Source organism: Chroicocephalus ridibundus, unplaced genomic scaffold (genome assembly GCF_963924245.1).
Source record: "Chroicocephalus ridibundus unplaced genomic scaffold, bChrRid1.1 SCAFFOLD_92, whole genome shotgun sequence".
NCBI lineage: Eukaryota > Metazoa > Chordata > Aves > Charadriiformes > Laridae > Chroicocephalus > Chroicocephalus ridibundus.
The window spans coordinates 507917-520164 of NW_026961708.1; the positions used below are offsets into that span (position 1 = coordinate 507917).

The 12248-nt window shown below is 48.5% G+C and overlaps 1 protein-coding gene across 1 annotated transcript; it reads left to right on the forward strand.

The window, feature by feature from the left end:
- Positions 1–10599: 10599 nt before the first annotated feature.
- Positions 10600–11514, forward strand: LOC134509576 (olfactory receptor 14J1-like; the record flags this gene model as incomplete). The annotated part of the gene is made up of 1 exon (XM_063322134.1): positions 10600–11514. A coding segment is annotated over one exon (915 nt), but the record flags the coding sequence as incomplete, so codon positions are not given.
- Between the last annotated feature and the right edge of the window lie 734 nt (positions 11515–12248).

Sequence of the window (12248 nt, forward strand, 5' to 3'; positions counted from 1 at the left end):
AAATAAAGGCTAAGGATGCTTGGAGAAAAGTAGAGATGCCCTCACTGGAGAGCTTACTTTCACTGTGGAAAAGTCATCCATTCCCTCTAATGTTCATGACTCAGTTACTGGACTGTATTAGTTTCAGTTTAGGTGGTTGTTCAGGATGGGATTATGAGATGTAAATGTATGCATGAATGCTGTTCCAACCACTTTCCCTTGACACTGTGAATTGATATTGCAGGCATCATGAGGTGGTTTGTACTCTAATGGGTAGAGAGCTGCGTTAATAAAAATACACTTAATACACAGCCTTCACGTTAGCCTTTTTCAGCTCATTTATGATTGTCTTTAGGCCATTTGATTCTCTGAAGAAGATTCCAAAACATCCATTGCCTTTTCAGCTGATGCAGGAACCTTCTATAAATCAGGTCTCTAAGAAGGAAGAACGACGCCGAGGTAATTATTTCATTCTATAGTTACCCAGCCATACCAAGCCTGTCTCTAAATTTCAGCAGACGTCGGCTGAAAGGTCAGTGCTGAAGGGACATAAACCATTAAGGCCAGTAATCTCCCCCTTCAGAAAGGAAAGGTGAGCAGCACTGATGGTGCTAAAGGATCGGGCTACAATTTACGACTCAGAATTTTTAGCTGATTCATGATGGGCTTAGTGTAGGTTTTGTGTGTGTTATTTAAGACTGGTGGTCAGAAAAACAAGAGTATGTGTGATCTCTAGAGAGCGAAAATCACAGCAATTACACGACCGGGCCGCGGCGGGAGCAGAGGCTGCAGCCCCCGACACAAGATGGCCGCCAGGAGCCTGGTGCCGGGACTACAGCTCCCAGCGTGCCCTGGGGCGCCCTTTCCCGCCCTCTGACCCCCGCAGGAACCAGGGCCGCCTCCCCGGGGCTGCCCCGGCCCAGGGCCAGGCCCCGGAGCCCCGGTGGAGCCGGGAGGAGGGCAGAGAGGGAGAGAGCGGCGGAGAGGGGTGGGAAGGGACAGAGAGACTACGGGGAGAGCAGGGGGGAGCTGGGCAGGGAGTGGAGGGAGGAGAAATCCCGGTGAGGAGCAGGGGGAGAGCGGGAAAGAGATGGAGGGCAGGGGACAGGGTCAGGACGAGGAGGCGGAGAAGGACAGAACAGCGACGGCCTCCAGGGCTGAGGTGGGGGAAGAGCAAAAGGGGACAGGGAGCGGGATGGAGGCCCAGAGGGAAGAGGGTGAGCTGGTTCTCTTGGAGGCCACCACAGCAGCCTTCCTCTGTCCCTGGTTTCAGTGAGATATGGAGCAGTGCAGAGATGTTTCTCGGGCATCCAGGCCTGAGGAGGGTTTCCCAGTGCCCCCATGAGAGATCTTGCTCCCAGGAAGCACCTCGCCATAATGCCGAGGCCGTATCCGCCCCCCTGGAGCTGGGGACAGCTGCTCTGAGGGGTCTCACAGGGAGGACAGGGTCATCTGACACAGAAGTGATGAGCTGAAGCCCGGTGGCCATGGCTGGCCAGTTCAAAGTCTCCGAGAGCCTCAGCCTTTCTCCCCAGGAGTGTTTAACCCAGGTTTTACTGTTATGTACAGGGTCAGGGTGTGTTGGCCCTGGCTTCCAGGGGTTATGTTATTTTTACGTTATCTCATGTTCTGCATGGTCTTTTTTTGTGGAGAGTCCTCTTTTTCAGCTTGTTTACCATTTTAGGGCTTAGACAGGGGTCTTTGTTTTGTGTACAATGTTTTGTCTGTTGGGTTTTTTTTCCGTTTTGGTGGATTGTGTTGTGTTTTCCATCTTGAAACCATCATTTCTGGTCCAGTGTGTCCACTGCAGGTGGGGCAGTGCCACTTCTGGTGCAGTCCGACTCGTTTCTGACTTCTGGCCCATAAGCACTAGATTTTACACAGTTGATTTCCATGCTCTACAGGGTATGATTACCTCAGTAAACTGCTGATTTTATCCCCCTGGAAGCTCTGGGGCCATCCTGTCTATGGGCCAGGCTGGATTGAAAACCCAACAAACAACCTGAAAAAAAGGTTTAAACGATTCCTGTATTCACTGGAAGATTGCAAAGTTTAGTGAAGATTTCTTCCCTTCCTTTTGGCTATGTAAGTTATCCAGTTGGAAGAATGCCTCTAATCTAACACAGTATATGTCAGTGATCCTTCTCCAATGTTTTTGATGTCACTCTTAACTTTACTTTGAGAGAGCTTTAAACCAGAATCAGTGCTGGATGGGGATACCAACAGGATTGCAGTAGGTAAGCCGAGGGCTGTCAGGGATCGTGGGAGGGTGGCAGTGCTAGTGGGAACATTTATGCTGTTCCTGGGAGCACAGAGGGCTCAGGAGCGTATCTGAAATGCTTGTACACCAACGCACGCAGTATGAGAAACAAGCAGGGTGAACTGGAAGTATTTGTCGGCTCCCAGAGCTATGATATTTGTTTTAGTGAGACTTGGTGGAATGAGTTCCACAACTGGGGTGCTGCGACAGAGGGCTACAGGCTGTTCAGGAAGGCTGGAAAGGGCAGGCGAGGTGGAGGTGTGGCAGTGGACGTAAGGGAGAGGTTTGGTCGTACAGCCCTTACAGTCAGTGATGATGTAGTTGACAGCCTCTGGATAAGGATTTGAGGAATGGAAAACAAAAGAGATGTTGTAATGGGTGTCTACTACTGATCACCCAGCCAGGATGTAAGCACTGATGAGTTATTCTGTTGGCAATGAGGAGAAATTTCTGGATCAGTAGCCCTTGTCCTTACGGGAGATTTCAACTTTCCAGATATCAACTGGGAATATCATACTGCTGTGACAATCAAGTCTTGGAAATTCTTCAAGTTTGTAGGAGATACCTTGTCACAGGTACTCAGTGAGCCAACTAGGAAAGATGCCCTCCTAGACTTGCTAGTTGTGAATGGAGAAGGACTCATGGGGGATGTGGTGGTAAGTGGTTGCCTTGTCCACAGTGATCGTGAAATGGTTGAATTTAAAATTTTCAGCGTAATAAGACTGGACTTCAGGAGAGCAAACTTTAAGCTATTCAGGGAGCTGGAAATCTGCTTCTGAGGGCTTAGGAGTCCGTGAGTGTTGGTCAGTCTTTGACAGCTACCTTTTAGAAGCACAGGAACAGGCAATTCCACTGTGCCGTTAAGTCAAGCAATCGGGGCAGAAGACCAGCTCGGCTGAACAGAGAACTCATGGAGCTCAAGAAGAAAAAGAAACTTGGTCTCTGTAAGCAAGGTCAGGTCTCGTGGGAAGATTACCAAGCTGTGGTTCGTATATGCAGGGAGAAGACATGAAAAGCCAAAGCTCAATTAGAGTTGAAAGTGGCCACTGTTGTTTCAGATAACAAGGAGGTCTTTCTTAAGTATGTTAATAGCAAGAGGAGGTCTAAAGGAAATATTGGACTGATACTTGTTGAAGATGGTCTAACAGGGATGAAGAAAAAGCAGAGGCATTCAATACATTTTTTGCCTCAGTCTTTAATAGCACTTGATAGACCTCGGGCTGCCCAGTCCCGTGAGTCGGAGGGACAGGAGTTGTGGGAACAGTGACTTTCCATTTGTGGATGCTGAAATTGTCAGGGATCAGCTGTATCAGATTAATGTTCACAAGTCCATGGGGCCTGATGGGATTCATCCCAAGAGCACTGAAGGAGTTAGTGGATCTCATGGCAGGACCCCTCTCAATCATCTACCAACAGTCCGGGGAGTCCGGGGAGGTCCCCGCTGACTGGAAGCTAGCCGCTGTTATTTCGGTCTGCAAAAAGGGCATGAGAGAAGACCCAGAGAACTACGTACCTGTGAGCCTAACCTCAGTCCCTGGAAAAATTATGGAGAAGATTATACTGGATACTAGTGAAAGGCATTTAAAGAATAATGCAATCATCAGGCACAGTCAACATGGGTTCACAAAGAGAAAGTGCTGCCTAAGTAATTTGATATCCTTCTATGATAAGGTCACCCACCTCATGGATGAAGGGAAGGCGGTGGATGTAGTTTTTCTGGATTTTAGTAAGGCTTTTGGTACTGTTCCTCACAGCATCCTTCTGGACAAGTTGTCCAGCTGCAGGATGAGTGGGTTCATGGTGTGCTGGGTGAAGAACTGGCTGGGCAGCAGAGCTCAAAGGGTTGTAAAATTCGTTATATAACGAGAGATCTGCCATCCAGAGCAGAGCTCTAGCTTCCAGCGTGTTTGTTTTCAGTTCTGAAAATTCCTTAACTTTTGAACTAATTTCTGGGAACTGTTATAATTAAGTGTAGAATGTTGTCTAACACTGGCTGGTCCTAATAGCTTATCTAATTAATGCAATCAACTTTAAAAGTCCCATAGGTTGCACTTCTATAAATATGATTATTATGACACTGTTGCAGGTAGGATTCAGATTTAGGATCTAGTTGTTTCTTGACAATAAAGGACATATTTCAGGTGGGACCGGAATTGATCCTGAGATTTGATGCTTTTTTTAAAAGTTGTAACGGTTTCTTTTGGGGGAAAACTTTTCACTGTGTTAAGTGGTAAGCTGCAGCATTATCCTATTACTTGAAAACCTAATTAAGCCATATCCTACAGGTACTTCCACTATTTTGGGACAAAAAGAGTAAATAATCGAAAGTATACTAGTTCTGTTTTGGAGATCCTTCGTAATTAGAGAGAGACGTGACTCGGCTTAGTAATACCCATTTTCAGACTTCATTTCAATTAGGACACTTCATCAAGGGCATGTTAAGTAAGATGACACATAAATAATAAAGGTGAGAATGCATGATCATAGGAGTTAGCTTTATTTCATCTGTGCTATAAAAGTATACACCCAGCTATATAAAATTATACAAAATGAAAAATCGTTTATCTCCAAAAATACCATTAGTTTGGCTGAAATGCTATAACTTTATTTTCATTTCTTTGTCCTTGGATTTTCTCAAATTGAGGTAAAAATAACTAGGGATGTAAGAACAGACATCCAGCACACTGGCCCCAAGCCCATAATTAAGAAGTATGATAGCACGAGATAGCAAGAACAAATTACACGTTCTTATTGATCTGGAACTTTGCATACTTAGCACATTTTAAGAGTTTCTCAACTCTTAGGATAAGTCCAAGGTTTCGACTTCACCTGACACCCGTGTATTACCTTAATTACTGTTCTGAACTAAAATATAACATTGCAAAGCAGTTGAGAGAGGTAAAACTCAATTTTATTTTGGCTGGCGTATATAAATACTGACCATAATGTGTTGACTAATCCAGTTCTGCTCTTTTAGGTATGTGCTGAACTCTTACAACTTTAGTAGACTTGTATCGTTCTGAGATAAAAACAGAAAAATAAATCAGTATTATGTAACTGCCCCAGAATTTATTTTTGTATCAATACTGACGATACTAAACACTAGCCCAATCAACAGAAATGTTGCCTGGACTGTCCACTTGAACACTAAACCTTTCAGAAAACTGCTTTAATCTCTCTTCTAAGACAGTATTTTTTTTTCACTTTTTCACTGTAATTATATTTCAGATCCTCAGTTTCTTCAAAAAAGTTTTGAAGAAAAGAAAGCAAAGTTTTCTAGTTCCCAGCTTTTTTGTTTCTTCATAATAAAAAGAATGAAGGAGTACCACCTTTATCCAGAACTTAGGAAATACACACCAACAACAGCTTTTTTTGCATTTTTCTTAAGAGGCTGAATGATGAGAGAATAAGCATGTTCTCGAGAGACACAAAAATTAAAAAATTTAGCCATGAACAGCATATTCACTAACAACAAAATAGACTTCATGAACATAATGTTTAGAAATTTACTTTGTCATTAAGTATTAGTTTAGATGTTGAAAAGCTTGCTCTAGCTAACCATAATTGTTCTCATTATCTTGCCTAGGATGATTCATGCAACTCACCTTTAATTGCTGTTTTTCCAACTCAGAGGCTTTCAGCTGTGTCTGGAGGTCAGTGACTTCTGTCATCAACTTGTCTTTTTCATCCTTTCAGTATGTCCTGCAAAAATGATGATAATTTGTTATGAAATTTAAGGTAATGAAAATCAATGATGTGAATAATCTTCTTGCAGCAAATCTGCATCTCCTGAAAGCTAGAACAGTTAAAGTGTCTAAACCCAATTGGGATCAACAACCAGCAAAAGTTCAAGTCATCTGGGCTTTTCTTTAGTTCTTGTACAAATTAGGTGGTGGTGTCTAGTTCCTGTGATTGAATGCAGTACTCCGATGGCCAGTCTGAGAAATACAACATGTACAGTTTCTCTGAATTAAACGCAGGGAATTTGGATATAACACAATACGAGGATCTTGTTAATTATATGAATAATTTCAAGAGGGTTAGTTTCTTCTCTGCCCCAGGGAGAACTGGGCAGAGAAGAACCTCATGAGGTTCAACAAGGACAAGTGTAGGGTCCTGCACCTGGGGAGGAAGAATGTCAGGCACCAGTATAGGTTAGGGGTGGACCTGCTGGAAAGCAGCTCTGAAGAAAAGGATCTGGGGGTCTTGGTAGACAGTAAATTATCCATGAGCCAGCAATGTGCCCTTGTCGCCAAGAAGGCCAGTGGAATTGTGGGCTGCACAGGGAAGAGTGTGGCCAGCAGGTCAAGGGAGGTCATTCTCCCCCTCTGCTCTGCACTGGTGAGGCCACAACTGGAATACTGTGTCCAGTTCTGGGCTCCCCAGTTCGAGAGAGACAGGGAACTACTGGAGAGAGTCCAGTGTAGGGCAACAAAGATGACTGAGGGATTGGAGCATCTCCCTTAGGAGAAAAGGCTGAGAGAGCTGGGACTCTTTAGCCTGGAGAAGAGAAGGCTGAGGGGAGACCTTATTAATGTTCACAAGTGTGTAGAGGGTGGGTTTAAGGAGGACGGAGCCAGACACTTTTCAGTGGTTCCCAGTAACAGGACGAGGGGTAACAGGCACAGGCTGGAACGTAGGAAGTTCCGATCAAATATGAGAATTCTTTACGGTGAGAGTGACAGTGCACTGGAACAGGCTGCCCAGGGAGGTTCTGGAGTCCCCTTCTCTGTAGATTTTCAAGACTTGCTTGGATGCAGTCCTGAGTAACATGCTCCAGGCAATCCTGCTTTGGCAGGATTAGTTGGCTGGACTAGATGATCTCTAGAGGTCCCTTCCGACTCTGAAAATTCCGTGATTCCGTGATTCCAAGACATTAGTGAAAAAAGACAGCCTGGCTGAACAGAGAGATACGGTTACAACTCAGGGAAAAAAGGAGAGTTTATGGTCTTTGGTAGAAGGCCACTCAGGAAGGCTACAAGGATGTTGTAAGGCTATGTAGGGAGAAAATTAGCAGGGCCAAAGCCCAACTAGAACTTAAGCTGAATTTGGATGTTAAGAACAATAAGAAAAGTTCCTATAAACACACTAGTAACAAAAGGAGGACTCGGGAGAATCTCCATCCTTTATCCGATGAAGGCAGTAACGTAGCGACAAAGGATGAGGAAAAGGCTGAGGTATTTAGTGCCTTCTTTGACTCCTCCTTTAGTAGTAGAGTGGGTTGTTCCCTGAGTACCCAGACCCCTGAGCTTGTAGATAAGGGCAGGGAGCAGAATGAAGCCCCCATAATCCAAAGGGAGATGGTGAGGGACCTGCTCCAACAGCTAGACATACACAGGTCTATGGGGCTAGGTGGCCTCCACACGAGGGTACTGAAGGAGCTGGCAGAAGTACTCACCGAGCCACTTTCCATCATTTACCAGCAGTCCTGGTGAAGCGTGGAGGTCCCAGTTGACTGGAGGTTAGAAAATGTGATGCCCATCCACAAGAAAGGACGGAAGGAAGATTTGGGGAAGTACAGGCCTGTCGGTCTGACCTCAGTGCCTGGGAAGGTCATGGAACAGATCATGCTGAGTGCCATTATGTGGCACATGAAGGACAACCAGGTGATCAGGCCCAGTCAGCATGGGTTCATGAAAGGCAGGTCCTGCCTGACAAACCTGATCTCCTTCTATGTCAGGGTGACCCGCTTGGTGGATGAAGGAAAGGCTGTGGATGTTGTTTCCCTGGAGGCTAGTAAAGCCTTTGACACTGTTTCCCACAGCATTCTCCTGGAGAAACTGGCTGCCCATGGCTTGGACAGGTGTACACTTTGCTGGGTAAAAACCAGGGCGATGGCCAGGCCCAACGAGTGGTGGTGAATGGAATTCAATCCAGTTGGCAGCTGGTCACAAGTGGTGTTCCCCAGGGCTCGGTATCGGGCCAGTTCTCTTTAATGTCTTTATCAATGATTTGGACGAGGGGATTGAGTGCACCCTCAGTAAGTGTGCAGACGACACCAGGTTGGGTGGGATTGTCGACCTGCTTGAGGGTAGGATGGCTCCAGAGGCAGATCTGGGCAGGCTGTACCGATGGGCCGAGGCCAATGGTACGAGGTTCCTCAAGGCCAAGTGCCAGGTCCCACACCTGGGTCACAACAACCCCATGCAGCGATACAGGCTGGGGGAAGAGTGTCTGGAGAGCTGCCTGGCAAAAAAGGACCTGGGGGTGTCAGTTGACAGCTGGCTGGATGTGAGCCAGCAGCATGCCCAGCGTGGCTGAGAAGGACAATAGCATCCTGGCCTGTATCAGGAATAACGTGGCCGGCAGGACTCGAGAGGCTGAGGGCCCTGGGGCTCCGTGGTGCAGAGACTGAGGACAGTACAGGAGTAGCCTGAGTGTGCTTGAGGGCTGCTGGTGGAGCCGGTGGAGCTTTCCTTTGTAGTGGAAAACAGCATGAGAAAGAAATAATGCCCCAATATACAGCTGGGGAGGTGCAGACTGGACACCAGGAGAAAGAAATGTCACTCCAAGGGCAGTGCTGTGGTGCAACACGCCACCCAGAAAGAGTCTGGATCAGCCCAAGGCTTTTTGTTTGAGGGAAGAGCCAGGGAGGATGGAGAGATCTCAGCAAAGGAAGGTGGCAGCAAGGTGGGGCAGCCGGGTGGATGACTGCAGCCTGCAGGGAAAGAGGCAGAGGTGATGGGACACCATAGGACAGCCTGTGGTGGAGATGACACAGGGATGCAGCAAAGCTGAAAGGCCCCTAACAGAGTCAACCTCTTCATGTCTTGGGCTATGGCTGTTGTCTCTGCCACTGATGCCTACGAGGAGTCAAGTTATCCTTCCAGCACTGGGGTCTCATTGCCTCCTCGTCCATACTTCAGAGCCTGGGAGGTGTCATACCATAGTGCTGGCCTTGGCATTGCACATCTCCACACCACACTGTGCCAGGAAGAGCCCTGAGGAAGGAGTGAGGGACAGGATCTCCCTTCCTGGGGGCTGGGGGTCAGGCCTTGGCCCTTTGGGTGATGGGGTCAGGCCTTTGCCCTTTGCACTAATGAAACACATCCAGGGTTACTCAGCATCAGAGCCACCTTCACCTTGCTTTTCTTGACCTGTCATCACTGCCTCCAGTTTCTGCTCTAACCGGACCCTGGGGACAACATCTCAGTGGTGTCCCTCAGTGGGACCCATTAACACTCCAAGAAACTTTGGAGTTTGAACCTGACTTTGACTTCTTGAGAGGTTTTTTCAGCTTCCTCTCAGTGTCTGAGGTTCATGGACTCAGCATCAATCCCACCAGAGGGGTCATTAAAACTCCTTGGGCTGGTGCTCTGCGTCTGAGCTGGGCTGGGCTCCTGGGATGGAGGGAGCTCATGGCAAGCGGGCAGCGCCTCAGAGAGACAGCTCTGCCCAGGAGCAGCTCCTCTGCCAAGCGCAGCAGGGCTGGGGGCAGTGCCTGGGTGTCTCAGGGAGATGAGTGAGGCAGAGAGAGAGCTTAAAGGTGTCAGGATTGGGAGGACGACTGAGAGCTCACTGGAGGAGAAATCCTTGCAGCCCTTGGCACGGTAAGCCTCTGGGTGCAGGGCACTGCAGGTGGAGTTCCTGGAGGCATCTCCTAAAGCTGGCACAGCCACAGCTTATGGGATCTGTAAGGAGGCGGAGGGGGAGGAAGGGTCTTGTTATGAAATGTGAATAGCCGTGAAGCCAGGGTGTGCAGGCAGGGGTGCCCAGGGCTGTCCTTGAGCAGGGTCCCTGCACCCCGTGGGTCTGTGTGCCAGGGCAGGGACTCTGCCGGCTGCCAGGGTCAGCTCTCAGCCTGCCCCGGGAGACCCCCACGGGCATGTGGGGAGAAGCTTTGGAGAAAGAGCAACCGCTGGCAGGGGAGGGTCCTGCTGTTGAGAGGGTGCTGCGTGGGTGAGGGCTGCTCACAGCTGCAGATCACTGCAGGACGTTCCCTGGAGATTTTTCAAGAAGCACAGCACGGCAGGGGCTACCTGCAAGGGAAGGATCCTGTTCTTCCAATCTTCTACTCCGGGTTGTCTGGGTGGGCGATGGGACAGAGAAATTCATCTCTCAGTTGAGGAGGGGGCACTGAAATTCCAAATCTGTTTCTCTTAGAAGTGAATAATCCAGGGAGGATTGGAAATCAACAACTGAATCTCTGCCCCTGCAACGATACTGCCCTCGGCAGCACAAAGCTGATCTCACAAAAAGATATGAATGAAATTATTCTGAGGAAAGAGAAGTCATTTGGGGGAAAATTTTGGGAAATGGAATAGGATGGGCCCAAAGAAGTCTGCCTTAACTTGCCACGGTCTTCTCCTCTTTCAACAGTCCCTCATGCCCAGAGTGAACAAATGTCCAATGGCAGCTCCATCACCCAGTTCCTCCTCCTGCCATTGGCAGACACACGAGAGCTGCAGCTCTTGCACTTCGGGCTCTTCCTGGGCACCTACCTGGCTGCCCTCCTGGCCAACGGCCTCATCATCACCACCATCGCCTGTGACCACCACCTCCACACCCCCATGTACTTCTTCCTCCTCAACCTCGCCCTCCTTGACCTGGGCTCCATCTCCACCACTGTCCCCAAAGCCATGGCCAATTCCTTCTGGGACACCAGGGCCATCTCCTATGCAGGATGTGTTGCACAGGTCTTTTTCTTTGTTTTCTGTGCTGCAACAGAGGTTTATCTTCTCACTGTCATGGCCTATGACCGCTACGTTGCCATCTGCAAACCCCTGCACTACGGGACCCTCCTGGGCAGCAGAGCTTGTGTCCACATGGCAGCAGCTGCCTGGGGCACTGGGTTTCTCAATGCTCTCCTGCACACGGCCAATACATTTTCCCTACCCCTCTGCCAGGGCAATGCTGTGGGCCAGTTCTTCTGTGAAATCCCCCAAATCCTCAAGCTCTCCTGTTCAGACTACTACTTCGGGGAAGCTGGGCTTCTTGTGGTTGGTGCCTGTTTAGGCTTTGGATGTTTTGTTTTCATTGTGCTGTCCTATGTGCAGATCTTCAGGACCGTGCTGAGGATCCCCTCTGAGCAGGGACGGCACAAAGCCTTTTCCACGTGCCTCCCTCACCTGGCCGTGGTCTCCCTGTTTGTCAGCACAGGCATTTTTGCTTACCTGAAGCCCCCCTCCATCTCCTCCACAGTTCTAAATCTGGTGGTGGCAGTGCTGTACTCAGTGGTGCCTCCAGCAGTGAACCCCGTCATCTACAGCATGAGGAACCAGGAGCTCAAGGATGCCCTAAGGAAACTGGCTCAATGGAAGTTTTTTTTCCAATAATAACCTGTCTCCCTTCTCCGCAAGTTTCCTAGACTTCATGTTAGGCAATAAGCTTGCTTTTTTCTCTTGCAATAATCCTGCTTATATATAATTTTCCGGGTTTGTACTACTTGTCTTGAGGTTTGATCCAGTTGTTTCTGACCCTTGCACAACACTGTGTCAAAGGTGACCTGTCTAATAGCAGCTCTTCAGTAAAAAGGCATCTCCCAGGTGCAGTGCCTGGAGGCTAGGTGCTTCCTCCAAAGGTGCTGCCAATAAAACGTCCAAGGAACGGGTCTTTCAAAGAGTCTCTTCTCCCTGTGTTCTCCCTGTGTTTGGGGTTAAGCTCACTGTACTATTGGGTTCCGTTGGACCAAATGTTCTGGTGTTAAAGGCTCTCTTCTTGTGTCCACTGGTAGTGGAGATGGCGCATGAACTCCTGATTAACTCCTCAGACTGCTTCATATGTGTCAGGACCTGCAGCATACAGCAGATTCTATGGAAATGAATTTGGATGTGTGAGGAGAGGATGGGGACTCGCCACGTGCCCTGAGCTGTGGGTGAATGAAGACACAGGAGGTGAAACGCCCACAGAGGTGAAGTCGCCCACAAGCAAAACACTAAATTGAGGTATGCACAAACAAGAACTCTGCAGTCCCCTGAAAGTCAGTGGGGACCCAGTAGGCATGGGAAAGGGAGAGGTGTGGGAGCTGCCCGAGGACCCCCAGGGCCAGGAGTGTCGTGCTGTCCTGGGG